The sequence below is a fragment of the Zerene cesonia genome, chromosome 26, assembly GCF_012273895.1.
Source record: "Zerene cesonia ecotype Mississippi chromosome 26, Zerene_cesonia_1.1, whole genome shotgun sequence".
NCBI classification, from domain to species: Eukaryota; Metazoa; Arthropoda; class Insecta; order Lepidoptera; family Pieridae; genus Zerene; species Zerene cesonia.
Genome location: NC_052127.1, coordinates 5969730 through 5993341, shown reverse-complemented (window position 1 = coordinate 5993341; position 23612 = coordinate 5969730). Strand labels below are relative to the sequence as shown.

Below are 23612 nucleotides of genomic sequence, written 5' to 3'. Positions count from 1 at the left end.
AAATTGTGGCACATTTTGGGGGAGGCCTATGTCCAGCAGTGGACTAATTCGGGCTGAATGGATGGATGGATGGATGGATCGGGTATATCTGAGAATCGGTTAGGCAAAACAGCGTTTGCCGGGACAGCTAGTGTTAGTATAATACTATTTTTCGCGATTCAAGTCATCAACTAGATATACCTATTGAACACTAAAATTAAACTAATGACTTACATGAAGCAATGTGCAGCAGACAGTACTGATCGGTTGTTAATGATGGTACCAGCGCAGGACTGGCTGAAGATGCTGCCGGTGCGGGAGTACAACATGGCCACGGTATAGGGGTAGCGGCCGATGGTGGTCACAGAGCCACCAACTATACGTTGGTGCCTCTGTTGGGAGGCTGCAAGAGAAGAGAATCTCGGTTTAATTAGCGTAGAAGCGAATGAAAATGCTTTTCTAGAACTTTCCGGTGTTTACCATTGGCAAAAAATGCTGCTACAAGTACGTCCTATTCAGTCTTTATAAAAATATATGAATAAGGCATAAAAAATCTTATTCATAAGAAAAGAGGGTGATAGTCCAAATAGGTATGTAGATATCCTTGGACAAGATCGTTAATCATGAGTACCAATTACAAATCTGGATAATTATGATAGAAAATATGTTTGTCTCATAATCCGTATATGAGTTTGTTCGCTCTTATCTCCGAAACCATTTGTTCTATTAAGTTTTCTTTCTATATTACTCAGTTCTTATTTCAATTTAATCGATTTTTAATGATTTTAATTACAAAAATTATATGCACGTTGTTGACTTTTAAAAAACCAAATAATAAAACTGATGATGGCACTGGTGATGATAAAGATAGTTAAAAGACAAACCTGCTACCGCCAAAATAAGACCAAGAAGCACTACTAAGGTACGCATGTTTGTGATTTACCAATTTGTGACGAGCTTAGTTTTTATAAAGGATTTCACAAGACGATAAAAGGTATTATTGTGTAGAGATTAAAAATTATCATTATCTATGTAAATAATAAAAAACCGAGTCACCTCTATTCGCCAGGGTTCCGTCGAATTCATTTCTGTGGCATCCTTATAAATAAGTCAAAGAATTAGAAACATCTCACACCTAACTTTTTTAACAAAATTACGTATATATTTTTTTATTACATTAGTAGGTAAACCTTCTAGATGAGATAATTAAAGGTAAGAATGAAAGATAGAACATAACAATATTTTTGTGTTGTAAAGTATCACACTTCACACTAATATTATAAATGTAAAAGTTTGTTTGTTTGGATGTTTGTCCGTCATTCACGCTGAAACAATAATAAATGCTAGTAGTTAGTAACTAAGTAGCAATCTTTGTACCACAGATTCCTAAAAAGTTGGATGGTTGGATGGAATTTTTATTAGTTTTTTTATCTGATTTGGTTACTAAGGAACCCTTTTTAATGTTAAATTAGAGCCAAGTAATTGATAACCTATAATTCCCACAATAAAACAAGACTTATTAATATCTGTTTCTTTTATTATCAAAAACGTGAATGTGGTGATTACAATGGTAGGGAAAATTTATGTTAACTTCTTTATGTGACTATTTTTTATAGTAGCTTCTTAGTTATGTCATTATTATAAATTTAACTTGTAAACATTTCTATTAAATGTTTATTTATAGTTACATACGTAGTAGTACTTATTAAATTGTATTACTTAATACAGGTATCCATAATTACATTAAATTTATGGATAAAAAAGTATTTTGGATATTAAACGAATGTCATCTGGTATTATTAGGCAACTGAATAAAATAATAAAAATAGTGTTTTTTTTATTATTCACAACCGTGGACGTGTAGTCATTGCTATCTGTAATCCAATTCATAAATAATCACAATAATCACCTGCTACCTACCGTTAATTCTTCGAAGTGCTTTATAAGTATTTTATTACTCTGTTATCACATTTTACGTGAATATCTATATTTTTATTTTGACAAATCCTGGAATGACGTTAAAAAATGAAGGGGAGGTTAATTCGTTTTATTAATTTCGATTTGTATTTAACGCATACATAATTGATTTTTTTTTTGTTTTTAGCATAATTGATTTTTTTTGTCTCAGTAGCCCGCTAAGACAAAAATGTCTTAGCGGGCTACTGAGCTGGTGGTTTCGCCTGATTGTAAGCGATTACCACCGCCCGTGAACATTCGCAGAGGCACTGCCTCTGTGAGTGCGCTCCCCGCTTTTATGGGGTAAGGAATAGGGATTTGACGACGGGAAAGAAGGAATGGACTGAGATGGGCGAGGAAAAGGAAACGGTCTTCCCATCCTGTCAACGGCTCTCCATTATAAATTTTAGTGAAATGTTATTATAACCGTCAATTTATTTTATAATTTTTTATTGTTTTTTATTGTAGTAGGTATGTCTTTTTATTTTATGATATAGATGACATGTTTTTAAAATTGAATTTAATGTTATATGCATATAAAGACAAAGAATTATTAGCCCTTCACGCCTGGATAAACAGATGTTACTAAACAGGCAATGCATATCAGTGGAGAGTCTAAGTTCCTTTAATGGACTCTTATACACTGAGTGGATCTCCCGTTCATATGAGGTTTATTTAACGTTTTGTAAATTAGATTATTTTTTATTAACTTTACCTTATACATATAAATAAACGCATTTTCTTTCTTTCTTTCTTGCATATATTTGAAGAAGGTGGTAAATTCCTTTAACTTTTAGAAACTGCACTGTTTTAACCTACTGACTGCTTTTTACTATTCTAATAAACAATGCTAGATGTGTAATAAAATATTTATTCATGATATAATTCAATCCGCTTTACAATTTATTTATTACCAAATATGTTAAGACAAGATGCCTAGCAAAAATGGCCACATGCCCTAGATCTAGCGCTGAGCTAGAATACTGAATGGTACTTGTGTAACGTATTTATAATAAGGTCAAGATTACTTATATGCACGACTAGCTGGAGCCCGTGGATATGTTCGCAAACTACGCTTCAGACTTTAACCTAGTACGAAATTTCTTATTCTTAGATTTGATAAGACTGCGTGAAGAGTATCATGATTTTTGTTCCTGTGATTAGCGCATTCAAACACTCAAACTCTTCGGCTGGCTTAGGCCGCCGCTACACTCGCGTAGCACCTACCCGTTTAAAAAGTAGTATCTATGCTAATCCAGATTTTAGGATCACCAATATCTATCAGAACCGCCGAAGGGTGAAGAAAAGAAAATGGGCCTCGGGCTCCCCCACTCGCCGTACGAAACACAGTAGAATGCTACTATTTCACGTCGGTCTTCTGTGGGGTGTGGTACTTCCCCAGTGCGTGCTGACCTAATTCGTACCGAAGCGTGCTTCGACTTCCACATACAGACTGTGACTTTTTGCGTACTTTCACGTTCATAGCATCAGCTGGATTAGTTGAATAGCATTACTCCCCGCGGTTTTACATGCAATTCATTTTCTTCATCATCTATTCCCTATTTCAAGCGCTTTACGCTTTGTTTTGACGTCAAAAAGTAGCCTTAATAATTATCCAAGGTTTTGTTTGATTAAGTAACAAAATTCATCCAAATCTCATTAGCGGTTTAGTGGTGAAAACTCAACAGACGGGCAGGCTTAATTTCATTTTAATATATTAAAGCTTGAAGAAGCGTATGTTAGGAAAGGGTCATGGACTTTTATACAATTATAACATAAATGTGACTTATTTATTTTATAGTCTTCTGTACTCTTATGTGCGTGGGCACAAGCTTTAATAGTCATACTACAGATAACTAAATAGAAAAGCATTTTTTATATGGTCCATTTGATCCATACAGAAGTATGATCCATTTTGTAAATAGGTTTTACTATTCAATTTTTGCGGACAAGTAAGTGTTCAACCTTCTGTCCCCATTAAGACTGAAACTTTCCTTTTATTAGTGTTTACCAGGGAATGAACCCGAGTCTTCATAAAATAATGCTGAAAAACGAAGGCGGTCATAAACTTTATATTATAACTAACACAATAAACGATGAGTCATTAATGCTTAATTATATTTTGAAATTTATCTGTGCCCTAGAATTACGTAGCGAGATTAGATTTTTGTTCACAGAATTATTTTATTGTGATTATTTATTGTTTTTGTTATTGGTGCAAAATAAAGCATTACTCATTCAGTCATTTACATCACTCGGTTGGGCATGAGGAAAATTAAACAATGAAATCTAAGAAATAACTAATAAAAATTAGAGCAGTTACTACATAGTAAGGACCTAGACCTTGGACTTAAAAGGAAAAGTCGGGGGTTCGAGACCGGTCGAGCTTGCAAGTGATAAATGATTTTTCAAATTATCTGTACATCATCCACAACATTACTGCTCGAAACGGTGAAGAAAAACATCGTGAGGAAACCGGCATGTTCAATAATCAAAAAGTTCGACGACATATGACATCTGCCAATCCGCACTTTTTTTTATGTCACCGTCGGCAATGGAGCTGGTGAATCGCCTGATGGGAAGCGCTACCACCGCCCATTAACATTTTCAGAGGCGTAAGATCATTTACGCCTCTACAAATGGATTGCCGACTTCGAATTGGACAGGGATTGAGAAAAGATTGACGAGAGGTTATAAAGGAATGGAATGGGAAGGGTAAGGAAAAGGATAAGCTCCCCCACTCACCGAACGAAACACAGCAGTTTGCTATATCACGCCGGTCTTCTGTGGGGGTGTGGTACTTCCCCGGTGAGAGCTGGCCCAATTCATACCGAAGCACCACAAAACTTGGCCAGCGTGGTGGGTTATGGCCTGAACCCTCATAGGCGGCCTGTGTCCCAGCAGTGGGAACATATATGGGCTGATGATGATATTGATACTGAGTAAAAAACGAAAAAAAAACAGCCAATTAATCTCCTTCGTTTGGGACGTCGCGTCCGCGTCGGATGAAAATAAATGTTCAATCCGAATCAGTAGTTTTCGAGATGACCGCGATCAACCGAACAAACTCTTCAGCTTTAATCGCTAAAATACTCGCTTCACGCTCTATAAATCTATGGCTGTCTTCAGTTCGTTGTCTGGAACTAGACATGTTTATGCAAATACAATCATTTGCATGCTACAGAGGCGAGCGTTTCCTCGCATAACGGAAATCTTGTTATCCAGTAATATATAGCTATTGGTAGATTAATGCACCATGATTAGATTCCAGTGTTTACTAATGAACTGGATAAAAAATAAATAAAGTGAAGTTTATTCGAACCAAAAAGAACACTGGAAATTTTAACAAATTATGTTGTATGGTTTGATTTTTAAACAATGATCCCTGTGGTTGGTTAAAACTTGTGTTACAGGGTTCATACATCCTACTAATATAATAATCCTATTAATATTATAAATGCTGAAGTTTGTGAGGATGGATGTATGTGTATGTCTATGTTTGTTACTCTTTCACGCAAAAACTACTTAACCGATTGCAATGAAACTTGGTAGGTAGATAGCTGGACAACTGGAATAACACATAGGCAACGTTTTATCCCGATATTCCTATGCGGATGAAACCGCAGGGCGCAGCTAGTCCGTCCATATTGAGGCATACATATTATTGGAATGTCCTTTATACTATGCAAGTGGCAAAATGGAATAACGAACGAAATAAAAGTAAAACCGCGTGTGTGTGTGTGTGTGTGTTTGTGTGATGATTTGTTTTAAATTATTGAATATTATACAGGGTGTCCACCATGTGATCATCCTCAAATGAAATTATTTTTTATATGCTGATAACGTAGATAATGGCCATAAAATTTCCGGCGCTGTTTTCTATTACATGAATTCTTAACACTATGTATTATATATTCTCACCTTACTCTTAACCTATCCACCTTTGCCACGAATCGCAGTCTCGGCTCTAGCTGACGTTTAAGATTATGATTTCATAGACTCAATCTCACATCAGCTGAGCGGTATATGATGTGAACCTTGTAGTTTATGAACAGTCATTTAATTTGTCTACCTTTTTTATGTTACAGTCGGCAATGGAGCTGGTGGGACGCCTGATGGTGAGCGCTACCACCGCCCATGAACATTTGTAGAGGCGTAAGTACCATTGCAGACCTCACGCCTCTACAAATGGATTGCCGACTTTAAATTTGGTAGGGATTAAGAAAGGATTTACGAGAGGAATAAAGGAAAGGACTGGGAAGGGTAAGGAAAAGGATATGGGCTTCCGGCTACCCCACTCACCGAATGAAACACAGCAGAATGTATATGCCTATTTAACACTATCCATTACTTGATTTCTTTTTGAGGTAATGAAATACCGCTTATCATACGTTCGCATTATTGGCTACTAGCCCTAGTTCGATAAAATCTAGGTATAAAATATATAAAAAAAATAATTAATCAATAACATGTTATTTCGTTCATGTTAATATCGTGTTATTTTTAATATGTTAATAATTTTCAACATGAGTGTCAAATTTTATAAATGTACTAGCCCGCATAAGTCTGTATCCCGTAGGAATATCGGGATAAAAAGTTGCCTATATGTTATTCCAGTTGTCAAGCTGTCTACGTACCAAATTTCGTTGCTATTTTATTATTTTATATTTTAAATTCACTAAATATTAAACAGTAAATTGTTGTAAAAAAAATAGTTTTTGCTAATATTAAAAATGCGTAAATTAAAAAAGTATGCTGCTCACATCACATACACATTACGAGTATAATTTATTAGTCTAGATTCAGTTTGGAGGCCAGCTATTATAGGCTACTTTTTACTCTCCATTTGAATTCCCCCGAAATTTATATTCCAATAGATGGCGCTGCATTAAAAATGTGTTAATTCTCTTTTAGCACGCGAAACCGCAGCCAATAGCAAGTCGATGATAAAAATAAATTATAAGTCATTGCAGTTCAGCTCATTTATTTGTATCGTCTTAAATAATTAGGTACATAAATAAGCACGTACACAATAACAAATTATTTAGTATAAAATTAAAGGAGACTACACGAGCAATTACGCACGCACACATTTATACAATAACCGATCATCGATTTCGGCCCACACACACATACACGAGTATGTGCCGAAATAATAATTCGTGATTTACAAAAAATCTTTTGATTGGGCTAGAAAATTATTCACTATTAAATTACTGTAAATGATTTCTCGTATTGTAGCACGATTTAATAGAAATAGTTGAAAGAAATGTTTACTTCTTGTATTTCTATCGTATCAAATCTGTAACATCATGTTTTCACTAAAATAAGCAAACATCCTGAAGCATAACATAAGTATACGTTCTAATGCAGAGTATCATATACTTTAAGACATTATAAAACACGCGTTTAGTTCATATAGCTAGTCCCCTATATTATAATTATTAATTAACCTATTAGTTCGCCAATACTCCGTTTTCCTTAACGAGAATCCTTTCTAGGGCTTCATTTAGGCCAAATTGACATTCCTTGATATGATCCGACACGATTTCAACGGTTTCATCGTTAATTCTCTCAGCGTTTCGCAGTATGCTCACCAAATTCGTCATTGTAAATATCGACTTGACGTTAACACCATTTGCCTTCAGCACACTAACGCCACCTTGTTCTCTATCCAGAACTACGACAGCGTCAGTGACCTGTAGGCCCTCGTTTCGTAGCGTTCCAACTGTTTCTAACAAGCTACCGCCAGATGTCACTACGTCCTCGACGACGAGGCATTTCTGGTTCTTTCTGTACACGCCCTCCAGGATCTTTTTGGTTGCGTACAGTTTTGTTTCTTTTCTTTTCATTATCATGGGAGTGTTCCCGTTGACTGACATGACGGCTGCAAATGGCAGCGCCGCGTAGGGGACACCGCACAGGATGTCGTGCTCTATTTCAGATGACAGTTCCAAAAGTTGCTGTGATACTGCGTTCTGGAAGTAATGGTTATGGAATGAATAATGGTTGCTTTTGAGTATTAAACTCTTTTTTTTTAACTTTGCATTATACAGATAGCATTTGAATGGATTTAAAATTCTACGCACTGATAAAAAAATAGTAGCGACATCTTACGTTTGAATTATTTGAATTAAGTAAGACTGAAGCAGGATGGTAAATGATACATAATTTTTACATTAACGCAACAAAACTTCTCTATGAAAATATTAATAAAAATAGTGAACATAATTAGTTTAATTCCAAGTTAATTACGCACTTATTACCTATCTACACGTCAGTAATCGTTCACTTAAATCGATTCATTATATTTGAGCATAGAGACTCATACAGACAGTTGTAATAAATTTAAAATCGACTTACTGTTTTTGTATAAACAGTTAACAGTTAAGAAATACCGGCTTTTCTTGATTTCATTATTTTATCTCGAAACTTTACTAAAAATATAAGCATTAATAACTTATTTTATATGAACCTCATCATTATACAGAGTTCATCTCACATCAAAACAAACTATAATATCATCTAATTAAAAAGCAATAAACTTAAATGCATTCCTCAGAATCGTTATATAAAGATATCTTTCATGTTCAATTTATTATATACGTTAACTATTATAAACAGCGATGTTATTATATCCACAAACCACTTACGAAATACAAGCAAATATTAATTGTAATTGTTCGACAAATTATAATCTCGCGAGTTAGACAATTACAATGTAACGATTTTACAATATTATAGCGCAGGTACACCTAAATCAAATACACTATTGTAAATGCGAAACTAACAGTATCGTTTTACATAATGTAAAACGAACTCTCAAATTTTGTTACTTAAAATTCATAATCTCTAAGCTAACAGTTTACTATCTAAACTAAAAGACAGTTATTTTGGACAATGCTATTTAATATCTTATAAATTATATAGAAGAAAACAACAGAGATTCTATATCTATCAACAGAAATGTCTCTGAGACATCGAGGTAGTTTAAAGAAAGTAATATTTACATTTACCTGGTCCAAAAGATTGTTTCAGTTACCAAAAATTGTAGCCTAACAAAGGCATATCTTAATATGCGGTAACTTATCAAATTACAACATACTTAAAACACAATGACAATTTGTATATTTGTAAAAGCAGGTTTCATGTGTAATTAGTGACTAAAAGGCAAAACCCACAAATCATTGATTTCCCCGAAGGTACACCTGCCATTGATTAAGGGGTTAATTTTAAAACGTACTGCAAGGGTCATTTGGTGTGTACATTATTACTAGCTAGCCGTTTGCCCCTGCTTCGCCTGGGTATGCCGCATGGCGCCGCCTGGATCCGGTATAATAAAATAGCGTATGTGACTCCTGAATAGAGTATCATTCTGTTATTGTAGGAATTTTCCTGATCGTATGAGTACTTCTGTAGGTTACTCTCGACAAATATACAAAAGTTATTTTTATATAATATGAGCGGATTTAGAGTAGTCTTAGCCCTACACCGATTTTTATAAGAATTGGTACAAACATAGTTAGTAGTTATATAGCGGAGAAAGGACCTAGGATAGTTTTTATCGCGGAAATCCCATGGACGGGAACTACGCGGTAAAACCCCGGGACTATATATTTATTTTAGAATAAACGGGCGAAGCCGCGGGCGCAAAGCTAGTTGTTACTAAACTTAACTAGTCAACGATAAGATGCGTATTATGGCTGTGTTTGTTTTTGGACCATGTGTCTGAATACCTATTAACCAATCGTTGGACACGTAACTCTTTAATTATAAATGAAAAAAAATAATAATTTAAAAAAAATATTGTCTATGGTACAATAGCTATCCGAATGTCTCACCATCATCTTCGGGTGTGATACTATGACTCGTAGGTCGAAATATATAGGCGTGTGCCGTCCAACCTTCGCCTCTATGTCTCCGAGCCTCACCGCCCCAGCGTCGAACAGCTGCACCGCTAAGCTCTCCATGTTCATTTTCATCTTCTGGAATTAGATGATTTAATGTCAATAAAAGAAGATGTATGTGCGATTCACACACGATAGAAGTGAAACTTCAGTAAATCGACAAAGAATAAGATGAATATATATAAAATATAAAATAGTATGTATATTTCTGTCTCATTCTTTGCCGGCTTCATTATACACATTTTTGTATTGGTGTCTCTTGCCTGTCGTTTTTTCCGTTGAAATCACAACGATTCTAAAGAAGTTTCACTTCAAAAATGGCTTTGTAAATTATTGCAATTGCTAGAACATAGGTAATATGTTTCGTAATTGGTAGATATAAACTTACTACAATAATTATGCGTTATGGTATAAACAGCGATTCTTGCCTGATCGTGTCTGATCTAATGTCTGATCAATGAAATGCAATTGCCTATTTTGCGAAAAAAAAATCAGGATCCCCGTGGGCCGTGGGGATCTAGGGTATGGGGCAAATAAGAGTACAATGTAAATGGCTTGATGTTTCCCAGCACTATCATTTGTATTCTGAAATCACCTTAACTCAAATCAGTTTTTGGTTGTATATTAGGTTATTTATTTAATGGCAACCATTACAGTATTTTATTATCTGTGGTTATGATACGAAAAAAACATGGTCAATAGGATCTTTGTTATTAGGTTAGCCTTAGGATTTATAGAATCGAACAAAAAATGTAACTAATTATTGACGGATGACGGCGCGCGGGCGTTGTTATATTATAACTACTATAAAATGTAAAATATACAATACAACATAACATAAAATTCTGACAAACGACCAACTCGCCGTTTTAAAATAAAATGACATTCAACGTGTGATTTACTTCGATGAAGCAATATAAGTATCGGTTTGAATAATTATATGTCGACTTAAAATATCTGCATATTATTATAATTGAATATTACAGGCACATTACGTTATTTGCTATGTAAATGTTATCTCATTTGCATATTTCTAAAATGTGATTATAACGCGCGACTAAATTTTAGAGCATGTTATTATTAAAAAAATGTTCTGCATTGAAACGAAGACTTTTCAATCCTTTTTTTTTGATGATTCAACTATGGCGTTTGAAAACTTGCATTTTTTTTGATGAACGTTTTCATATTTCATTTTTAGTTTTATAGCATTGAAATGTTTTTTTAAATGAGACATTTTTAACCCGGGATCATGGGTGGCCGAGAGGCTAGGCGTTGCTACGGTTTGTCTATTCTTTCAAAATTTCTCAACGTTTTCATATTTTAAACTTCTTAGACCAATTGCAGTGCAGATAACATATAAAAATTTTATTATTAAATAATAAAATACGTACTGTAGTGGACTAAAGACATAAAAAGGCAAGTTTCTACGGAAATTCGTAGAAGCATTGAGCTTTTTTTCCGCAGGAAATGTAATTTTTCGGTAACCGAAAAAACCCCATTTTACCTTCACCACTCCCACTTCCCAACTTCCTTTTCCAACTGAGTTCATTATTCTATTATTTTACTGTTTCAAAAGCAATAAGCGCTGGTCTATTTTTTAATAGTTTGTTTTATGAAACCAAACTAAACGCATTAACGCTATAAACAACAATTATTATTTTGCACTTATTTTCATTGTTTCGATTTCCTATCCTTGAATATCGAGTTTGTATTACAAGGTCTCATTCGGACTGCATATTATTTGCCGTTATTTAATATGTTTACGAAAATTTTAATTGTATCAAATAGTCCATTAATTAGTTAATGCCACGTCATCCTTACGCATCTACAAGAAAAAAGGCAGCTATGAAAGGGGATTAGAATATAAGTTTCGCTTGGGAACATTATTGAATCTGTGTCTTAGAACCTAGTTATTTGGTATATAAAACACTACTAATGGGCTACGTAAGCCCATAAGCGCTTACAACGACGGAAGACCTGATATAATGCATGTTATGAATACACAATTGATTGCTTATAAGTTAAGTGCCAATTGAAATTTTGGTCATTGACCCAAACGGCCGGCACCACACAGCCGGAATGCCTCTCCGAATTCAGAATTAATTCAGCATCCGAATTCAGAAAGCACAGAAATGCACACAATTTCAACGTTCCCCACACAGATTTTTTCTGACTTCTTTAGTTTTTCAGATCGATCTGACAAAAAGTGTTTTACGTGCGCTCTGAATTCCAGACCGATAAAATAGGGTTATCCAAACCAAAAGAAATTTGTAAATATACCTTAGAGGATATTTACAAATTGGAAGCTCAATAATATCGTTTCTCCATCTACCCACACAATAGTATAAGTCTAAGTATAAGTATGCAATCGAATAAGGCTATAATTTATAATATATGTGTAGTATAAGAATTTTACGGGAATTTATATAGACAATGCTTAAAACGAAACGTAATTTGATATTCTACAAATATGGACTGATATTCTATTTCAAATGAGAGCTTCTATTTCCTCCAAAAATAGCTAGGAACAATTTCGACAGACAGGACAAAAAATCACACTAACTGACTCATTCGTTTGGGAGCTACAGCGCTAAAGGGTCCTCCACACACGAGTATATATTTTCTAGTAAGTAAGTTCTGAGTAATCTATAAAAATGTTAGAACATATGAAATGTTTGACCACGGTAAGAAAGTAGCCTATATCCATCTCTCAACTATTCGCTTAACTATTTCCAGGCACAAAAATCGAATTCTCCGCTGCGTCGTGAAAGAAATATATTAATGATCTGTGGTGTGAATTAAACATTAAAAAAATAACATTCACACTATAAATAACATATACATAACGTGTAATAAATGGAATATTGACGTCACGAGGCTGATCTTATACATACATCCATAAACATGTGGTAATAAAACAATTTTATTTAAATGTCTGTATCAATCCAAATGTACACATATATGATATGTAAATAAATAAATGAATTAAACAATTTTATTTACAACTAGCATTCCGCCTTTGCCCGCGTAGTCGCAAGAAAGATAGATAGGGGTGTTTCTGGTAAAATGTCCTATCCCGTTCGATATCCGGAATAAAAACAATCCTATTACCTATCGCGACTGTTAAACTGTCTTTGTCAAATTTCAACATAATCGGTTTATTCGTTCTTGAGTTATAAATAGTGTAACTAACGTGACTTTTTATATAAATATATGAACCACAAGATAAATTATTTTCCACTATCCCATATATCACAATCTAGGCATTTTTATGGTACACTTTACTGAAAAACCACGAAACCTATAGGAATAGAATTTGACAAAGCATTTATTATATCAATCACCAAAAATATCATTTTACTCCCATCTATACTAATATTATAAATAAAAAAAAATAAAGTTGTTTTTTTGAACGCACTAATCACAGGAACTACTGGTCCAATTTAAAAAATTCTTTCAATGTTAGATAGTTAGTGATAAATATATCTGTACCACGGGAAAGCCGGGGCGGACTGCTAGTCATAGATAATATTATATTAGCCAAACAATGAACAGAAAATTAAGATAAAATTTCGCGAATCTTCTAAAAGTAGTGCAAGAAGTACAATGTACTATGTATTATATTATCTGTGGTAATACTGAGTAATTTTTATACAAATTAGTGTTTTATTTTACAGGTATCTAAAATTCAGTTCTAGTGCTCTTGTTTGTTTAATTTTTTTATTGATTTACTAGCTTTTCGCCCGCGGCTTCGCCCGCGTAGAATTCGCTTATATCGCGCGACACGGTAAGGAGTATTTTCTTCACATTAATAAGTATGGTTTGTTCTTTCCCACGTTTAGCTCCATCTTCATACCAAGTTTCATCAAAATCGGTTTGACAATAACGAACTTTCATACAAACTTTCATCCCCTCTTTCAACCCTTTCTACTCTTTTTTCGCGATAAAAAGTATCCTATGTCCTTTCCCAAGTTCAGTTCTATCTTCATACCAAATTTTATCAAAATCGGTTAAGTGGTTTAGGCGTGAAAGCGTAACAGACAGACAGACAGACAGAGTTACTTTTGCATTTATAATATTAGTAGGGACTAGTAGGGATAGGGACTAGTTTATTGAATTTTCTTATTTTTGGCTTCAAACGCTTGTCTCTATCTATTTTTTTGTAGATTTTATTGTATTGGGCACCTGTTATTCCTTAAAAAAATATCATTACTTTTATAAAAGTAGTACTTTTTGCTTGTCTACTTATATACATTTTTAATGACCAGACACCGAATAGACACCACGCTTTTATTAATTACCTGTATGTTTGTAACCGACTCCGTCAGACTCGACTTGACCCATTATTATCAACGGACAGATTTAATTAAAACTATGCTCTTTTATCTAAGACTAGCTGCGCCCGCGTAAGTCCGTTTCCCGTAGGAATATTGAGATAAAAAGTTGCCTATATGTTATTCTTGTTGTCTAGCTGTCTACGTACCAAATTTCATTGCAATCGGTTCAGTAGTTTTTGCGTGAAAGAGCAACAAACACACACACATCCTTACAAACTTTCGCATTTACAATATTAGTAGGATTTTTTATACTACAAATTCATTAGTACTTATCAGTGTTGCTAGTATAAACGGTCGGTGTGACACCTTCTTATCAGCTTTTTACCTCATTTTAGATAGCCGGAAGGAAATTGTATACATTATATCATGGGATTTTCCTTGGCAATGTTAAAAACCAGTTCCTAAACTAGCTGTCTCATTCTTGGATTTTTTTATTCAAAACCGTTTTTATAGTGAAATAACGTATCCATGATTTAAGTTAATCGCATTAAAATTGTTTTAATTAAAATATTTTAATACCGTTTCTAATAGGAAGAGATGATAAATTGTGTTAAAATACGCGATATGTGCATATTTTTGCAAGAGATTTTTTTGTAGCTAGACGAAGGTTCAATAAATTACATAACATTTCAATTTATCTGCACATTATCCGTATCAATGCTTGTCTAATGATGGAGGAAAAGTCGTAAGAAACTGGCGACGTGTGACATCTGCCAACCCGCACTAGTGAGCTTTAGTGCTCGATCATGACTAAAACCCACAAAAGAGGTTTCTGTCCCGGCAGAAAGAAAAATTATGGGGTGACGATGACTCTGATATTTAAAAAATTGTTTAAGTAAAATTCTTATGTTTCGTTTTCAAAAACGAAAAAAAGCAAGATATTCTGGGTCCAAGCTAATGTATTTGCATTTACCAATCCTACTGGAGAATATCGAAAAAACTCCCGGTTTTAGCGGCAGAGTAGGTCAACAATTTGTTCTTATGAATTAAAATTATTCAGATATTTTGTACTGATATTTGTGTTGTTCTATAAAAGTAAAAATGTATCTATAATTCTATGTTATTATATCTCTTGAAAATCTGAAATCTTGAATCGCTCTATAACAAAAAACAATTTTATAAAGATCTAAGCCATCAGCCGAAGGCGGAGTGCGACTTTGTTTTATACGACGTAGTGATATCAGTTACCTCAAGTCTGCTCATACATAGACATTAGTTCTCCATTACTCCAATCCATTTGTTTGTTAGCCGCAAGTATTTATTACCTCGAAGGATCATGAATCGGTGTTCTAGAATATACGCTGCTTATAATTTGACGCATGTCTTACAATTGTATGATACTCGCTGGCCAATATCGACTCTTAAGATATTATCACCGAAAAATTGCCATCAAATTTGTTTTATAACATCTGTTTCTCGAATTTTCGGCATTCAACTAATTTAAATATTCATAAGCTGTTTTAAAGGTTTCCCAGTTATACCAATGTTGCTCACTTTTCCCAAGTTGTACAAAAACAAAATAGTAAATAGTATGATATTTTCGAATAGTACATACTCTAAAATAATTGTGATTTTGTCTATCTATGACATAAAACAGGAGTTTATTAAACATATAAGGTGTAAGACTTCAACAGAACTGGTTCTATTTTGTGAAACTAATAGAGTTTATATGATTAATATTAACTGCTCATAAGGAAATAAAAAAAGGAAAATTAAATTATATTGATAACTAACCATTTGTGTTTATTTCTAATAGATTTCTCTAAAATTTCAAAATGCCACCACATCTTCCGTAACTAAAATGGAAAACTTAGTGTACGGTATATGAAAGGTTTGAAAAATGTACACGGAGTATCAGAGGGTATAGATAATAGAGTTTGAGAATTACATAAACCAAAGAGTACAAGCCATATGCCCATGCGTCCATGTAATGGACATACAGACAGGCAATCCGACTCCCCAACACATAGTTGCTGCCTAAAAAATAAAGAAAATGTGATAGCCTTCATTTTAAACAATTTATTTTCACTGTAATATAAGAATTTTTATTTATATTTATAAGGACAAACTACGAACGTAGAGTTTAAAAATATGCGTTTATTATTATCATATCTGTAAAAACTATTTCAAAATTCCGCTCTTATGAGTAGTTAGAGAATAAACAGACATACCTAATCCTTAAATACGTACTTAATTATTGCATATTCATTCTCAGCTATTCTTCGTTAGTATAGTCTATTGCAATAATAGGGAAGTATTGTGACATAGCTCATTTATACATCTATACCAATTTTATTAAGAGGTAAAGTGTGAATTTGTAATGTTATACACAATCTCTGGATCTACTTGACTAATTTTTAAATCGCTTAGGCTCTTCTTAATTTTATTTTTTTCCGATTTTAATCGGGAAATTTCGGGGCTAACCCCGGCGGCTAATAATTAGTATAGACTATATTATATAGATAGATATCTCTAAAACTTTCGCAAAAACGCTTAAGCCATAAAACATTTTTGATGTCATTAGTTTTAATATTTTTATTACATCAAGGTAAAGATTTGTACGAATATATCTATAAACACAATTCTATTTTTACGATGCTTAATTTTATGTTCATTCGTACAAGCTACAAAGATTTAAAACCCATCATTATTATTGATCATTAAATATGTGATTGATAACATATAAACAGTGACTCCTATGACAGAAAATATCTATTCACTATGCAATAAGGTAAACGAAAAAGGATGATGAAATGATTCATTCAAATTTAATCAATCAATTTATTAAGTCATTCTTACCCAGTATCACTTTTAAAAAACATACACCTCACTTTTGAATTTCGAACACTTTCACATGTCACATTTAAAATTTGGCGGCACAATTCACACTTTTTTTATTATAGGCAATGGTTTTTGACACCGACTGTGTTATCTAGATGACTCCAGAACGATCAATGAGAAACGCACACAAAGTAAACAAGTATATTAAATTATTGTATAGTTTGTGTAGGGTGACTGCGCTGTGGGTGTTATAGTCCCACTGTGACAGAAGCAATTTAAGATCTGTACGTAGTAAATATTTAGTAATCTGTGAATCAGTGAGGCATTGCCACTTCCATTTGAGCTAGTGACTGAAGTAGTTAATATGAACAAAGGTTTTACATGTACATTATTTTGTTTGTTGATATATGGCTCTCTTAACACAGGTTATACCTAGCTAGAGGGCCAGAGCCTCTCCATAAAATCTTACAATTAGCAAGGTGAAACCAAGATTTCTTATTATGATATTATTATATAGCGTACAATAATAGGTACATTATTGCTTCTACGATATTTTAAGTATGACGTCATAGTTATATTAGTATTTTTTTTTTTTAATAAATGTTTTGTATAAATGTACTTATTATTATACATAATTAATCTTACTTGTAACTGTTTGATCGTATCTCTGCGGGTTATATAAAAGTTGTTTGTTAGTTAAACCATCGTAATATTTGTCCTTTCTTTTTGCCTGAAAAAGAATGCTTTTCACAAGAAGGCAACCCTTTCTGCGCTGCACTGCACATCTTATTCTCTTTTCGTTACGTTATTTTATCCATCCTGGGACTCTGCAATGTGTCTTATAAATAAAAAAAAAGGTTAGTCTAGTGTCGGCTCTAGTCCCGTGTATAGGATAATCATAGTCTCCCTACAGTATCTGACTACCAAAGAATGAACCGGTTGTGATTATTGGATCGAAAGATATGTCCTCAAAAAGCTATATCATGGGCCCTTACGCAATACTATGAGGACACGGAAAAGTTCTGAGAATTTTTTGGCTATTTAAATATTATACTGTTAAAGTCATAAAGTTGTATTTTATTTTAATGTATGTCTGTTTCTAAGAATACCGGACTATATATACGATTTTATTATTATTTTAATAAGGATAATTATCAAAATTAAAACCTACGCTGCCAATTACTACATAGTATTAAACAAAGTCGCTTTCTCTGTCCCTATGTATGCTCAAATCTTTAAAACTACGCAACGAATTTTGATAGGGTTTTTTATTAGATAGAGTGATTCAAGAGGAAGGTTTATATGTATAGTAACATCTATTAAACTACTTCGAATGTAATGCTAGCTATAGATCAATTATTCTCATCCTAAATTTCTGACGCAAAACAAGGGTTTTATTGATCGATCCGGAGTATCTCCAATCCACATGGTTTTAAAGAAACTAACTCTGCACATTAGCGCAGTCCGTCTATTGGAGTCATTAAGGAACAAGACGAAAGAAGAAGTCATAATAAGAAATGGGTACGTGAATTACTTTTGAGTATATATGTGATATACTCGAGTATATTAAAAGCTTAATTAACTAGGAAATTAAAAAATTAAAAACCCTGGTCTCCTTATGACTTCGCTCGCTGTGGTGTTCGAAACAACGGGTTAAATGATATAATGAATATATCTCGTATTATTTAGTAAAAAGGTTTACATTTGGATACTTTTGAGGTCGTTAAAAATAGAAATATATTGTTTTTCATTTAATCCTCATACTTTCTTCTTTATTTTTCACTTTTAGCTTTGGCCAAATATAAATAAAATAATTTAAATTGAAAGTCAACATTAATTTATTATTTGTTATTAATGTAAACTTTTACAAATGTTTATTTCATGTCATTTTTAAAACTACCATCGACTTACGAAATAATAGATGATTTTGAAGATTATTATCTTCAAAATTATCTATTTATTCAATCAAATACCAAAAAATTGTATAAAATTTATTAATAACTATCGAAATAGAAACTTTTTCCTCTTCCCTATGTTATCATAAAATCAAGTGTTCGTATTAACCCGGCTGTAATCTATCCTTGTGTGGATATTTCATTCAGATTTGTTTAGATGTTTTCGCATGACAAAGAATTTCAGCAGACATTCCAAAAAATCTGACATTCCCCTAAAAAAAACGATTGATCTTTATCCAGAAATCTGGTTCACACAAGAACATTATATGCGCTGACCTTTTAGAGACATCCATTAGCATATATATTATTAGCTGTGCTATAAAAGATAAAATATTTTATTATTGATAATAATCAAATAGATACTAGCAGGTTATCACATCTATATATCTTTTAACATATGTTAAATATCGAATGAAAGATAACTCCGGTGCAATTGTTTATTTTAATAAGTACAAAAGAGGTTTTAATGAATTTACATATTACGTATTAGCGGTCCGCCCCGAACGCACTAATCTCGTAAACTGCTAGTCCGATTTGAAAAATTCTTTCAGTGTTAGATAGCCCATTTATTGAGGAAGGCTATAGGCTATATATATACCACGGGCAAAGAGGGGCGGACCATGTGAACATAAACTTTTATCTTCTAAGCTTCGAATCAAAAAGTTGCCAGTGATAATAATCTTAAAAAAAACTTAGTATACAATTTTGCAGTTAAGTTTTTTTGTTTTTTTTTCAATCATTACTTGTAATAAGTATATTTTTTAATTCAAGGTATTGCATTTTCGACCATGACACACATTTCACGAAAATTAAATACCAATTTACTACAGCCTGTGTGTTTATGATATACTATGTTATTTTATAATTAAGTATATACAGTGGGGCGCGCTGGAATATACCTACTCTTTGTTTAAAAGCTTAATATAACAAATATTTTAGGCCCAAATATATTTCAATTTTATTCAAATACTTATTAATACAAAAATTTTATTCATTTTTAAAGATCTTTCACCTTTACCTGACATATTCGTATATTTCGCGTAATCCCAAAGATATATCATATAGAACGATGTTTTTTTAAGATAAGCAATGTTGCCATTTAAAAAACCGAATAACCGGTCCTGTATCGATAACTTTGTTATACTATGAATGTAAAATAAACAAATTATTTGTAGACTAGCTTTTGTAGGCGCCTTCAATTATAAAACTTTATAGGTATGTATAGTTATTGCAGTTAAACAAAACAGTAAATGCATAATCTGTGAGTTCAACAGTGAGCTATTTTTGAAAATGGAATTTGGAGTACATGTGATTGGTAGGAAACGGAAGACTAGCATGTAGTTAAAGCATTTCAATGAAAGCCTTGGACTCTAATCAATTAATGCGAAATAGACCTTTGGACCTATAATTTTACGAACTAAATTAGGGCCTTAAAGTTATTTATAAAAAAATCACCACGCCACTCCACGCGTCCGTGGCATGATTTTTGATCACATTCTAAACTATGTCCATACTGTACACTAATCTTAATATATGTAAATTACGTGTCACTTTGTTTATCCGCAATGGACTCCTAAACTACTCAACCGATTATAATCAAATCTTCACACTATGTGTAATTTGATCCAACTTAAAAGTTAGAATAGTTTATATTATTTCAATAATGCTAAATGACTACCCGGGCGAAGCCGGGGCGTGCAGCTAGTTATTCTAAAATACAATAATAACTGAAGACTTTGTTTGTATGTACGCACTAATATCAGGATCTAATAGTTCTAGTTCAAAAAGCTCCAGGTTGTATTGCAAAGAAAATATAGTGGCAGGGAAGGAATGTTAAAACTATGTTTTCGATTCAAAAGTGCTTCTATAAGAGTTCTATATGAGATCAGGTACGATGTGGATGAAACCGGGGGGCACAGCTAGTAAGTCATCAACTGCTGCATGACCGTGGCAGGCGGAATACTAAGCGATTCTTTGATTGAGTTCTAATTAGACGTAATTTGAATTGAATCGTGGGTTTTCTATTCTTTTAATATATCTAATTTTTTTAAACTTTGAATGCTATCAAATTAAAAATTGAACTTCGGTGCAGTAAGATATTGAACAATTTATTGATTTTACTGATGAGTATTATATTGTCTTATAAATAATTTGATATATAAGAGAACTTTTGTCCGGATACCGAGTAGAGCCGCGGCCTTAACTTAATAGTTATAACCATTTGTAATGCAACTTTTCTAATACTATAAAAATACTTATATACCTAACCTGATGTTGCTCTGCAGATGAAAAGGGGTATGTAAAGTTAATGATATTAAAAATAATAATTTATTAAAAGCGAAATTACCTTTTTTCCATTAGACGAAGCCAGAGAGTGCGACTTCCTCTAAAAATTAAAATATCTCTTAATAAAATCGTAATAAATTGACTTCCTTAACATCTTTTCACATCGACATTTGTCAACCAGCAAATAACAAGGAATAGTAAAAATTCCGAGGGATGCGCCGCCATGATGGGGTCGATGACATTTTTGGCGCCAAGCCAACCGCGTCTAGTCTCCTTTAGAGGTTATTTTAAATCTCCATTCCTGTTTCAGTTATTTATATGGAAAATAAAAGAAGTTAGCACGCTTTTAGGCTAAGCAGTGTAAATATGATCAGATTTCTGTCGAAATAGAGCCAATTATGTTGATTAAATGGGGTTTTATATGCGAAAATTATCTTTCATGGATATATCTAACACTTTAGGTAATTTGAAAAATTGCCATTTCATATCAGCGCGGGCATTTTTATATGGCTTTTCGTTTTTTTTTTTTTTTATCGTAGCAATTGTGTGTCTATGTATATTTGCTATGATGAAAATTATGACTATAATGCAATGGTTTTATAAATTCGATTAAACGTAATTATTATAAATAGTAAAGTATTAAGTCCGTGCATAATATCTATACTAATATCATAAAGGTAATGAGTTTTTTTTGTTTTCGTTAACGCCCGTATCTCAGGAACTACTGGACTGATTACAAAAAATTCTTTCACTGTTGGAAATTTACGTGATCCCCGAATGCTTACTATAATATATACCACGGGCCACGCCGGGGCGGACAAGTTGTATAATATATTTTTATTCAATATCTCTATGGCCTCATTTACATTAGTGTTATTTTTCAACCGACATTCCAAAAACGAAGGAGGTTCACAAGTATTACTAAATAAATTTTTAACTAATGGAAAGCAGCATTATTCTTGAATGACATAAGGCTTATGCTGCCAGCTATTCTTTTTGTCCCAGGTCACCTGTCGAGTAGATTAGCCATCAGCCACCATAAATTAAACTTTTTACTAAAAATTTAACTCTGAGGAAGTACCACACCCCCACAGAAAACCGGCGTGCAATAGAAGCACGCTACTGCGTTTCGTACGGTGAGTCGGAGGTCCGTTTCCCTTTTCTCACCCTTCCCAAACCTTTTTGCGCGTTGAAATCGAATCAAAGGTGTCGGTTGCCTGAAACATACAAAGATACAGGTGAACTAAATCAGAGCGTATTAAAATATATAAAAACTAGCTGCGCCCCGCGGTTTCACCCTCATATCCCGTAGGAATATCGAGATAAAAAGTTGCCTATATGTTATTCTAGTTGTCCAGCTGTCTACGTACCAAATTCCATTGCAATCGGTTCAGTAGTTTTTGTGTGAAAGAGCAACAAACACACACACATCCTTACAAACTTTCGCATTTATAATATTAGAAGACTAGTAGGATAGGATTCGTAGGACGGATCTATCAATTAGCTAAGCTAAGTACAATCTATAGTATTATGTTATCTGTGGTACTATTAACGTTCTGTGATTCTAATCACCCAACAAATTAACAAATCGCAGCCGACCCCTACAGCTATTAACTTTAACTTATAGCTATTAAGTGAGGGTAGTTGGGATTCCGTTGATTACATAACGTCAGAGCCCTAACTGTTCTTTTATTACCTACCATAAAGTAAGATATAGGTTTTTAGAGAACTTTAAATAAAAATAAATTAATGAAAATCGGTGAGTTTATCGCAACAGACGCGGCGGAGGACATTGTTTTATAATAATGTCAATTTTTTTTTTAATTAAGTCCCAGTTGTTTATGTCATATTAAAGTGATTTCACACAAGCTTTAAATTCATAGCGTTTAAAAGTATGAAATCTTATTATTCATTAGATAAGAATGTTATATATATGTAGTTTATAGGACTTGGTAGATAGTAGATCTATGTAGATAAAAAACTAGATTAGTGCTGAACCCTCATAGGAGGGCTGTGTCCCAGCAATGGGAACATGTTTGGGCTGATGATGATGATGGTTAATGCTGAATACAATAGCGTCGGGAGTAATAAGCAGAAATAATAGTTCCTATGCTTATTTTCAGGATTATCTAGCAAGTTCTCAAACATATATATGTTTTAGCTAGCAACACCGCCTAATAACAGTCAATTTATTACACGTATTGATACTGTCAAGCGCTTTCTAAGTGAAAGAAACCAACGAGCACAAAGCTATCTGCTGATAGACGGTCCTTGAATTAATTCAACGTCTTGTTGTCGGCGACTGCCGGCCGGCGAACTTGCGATGATTCATGGATGTTGCCAGATTTAAATCTTCACTTTCCCCATGTTTCTATATGTCCTTTTTTTATAGAACGCATTTTTTTTAATTC

General features: G+C 33.3%; 2 protein-coding genes across 2 annotated transcripts in view; both read right to left on the bottom strand.

The window, feature by feature from the left end:
* The window catches only part of LOC119837206 (trypsin CFT-1-like), a 3028-nt gene extending 2119 nt beyond the window's left edge, over nt 1-909 (bottom strand). The window contains exons 1-2 of the mRNA XM_038362731.1: nt 864-909; nt 214-433 (exon numbers count right to left, since the gene is read on the bottom strand). Of these exons, the coding sequence (XP_038218659.1) occupies nt 214-433; nt 864-909 (266 nt within the window). The remainder of the gene's footprint in view (nt 1-213; nt 434-863) is intronic.
* A 6011-nt stretch (nt 910-6920) lies between these two features.
* Nucleotides 6921-17126, bottom strand: LOC119836998 (uridine 5'-monophosphate synthase-like). The gene is made up of 3 exons (XM_038362476.1): nt 16979-17126; nt 9777-9920; nt 6921-7913 (listed from the first exon to the last, which is right to left on the bottom strand). Exons 2-3 carry the CDS (start codon nt 9915-9917, stop codon nt 7392-7394), a joined length of 663 nt encoding a protein of 220 aa, XP_038218404.1. The 5' UTR covers nt 9918-9920; nt 16979-17126; the 3' UTR covers nt 6921-7391.
* Nucleotides 17127-23612: the final 6486 nt, after the last annotated feature.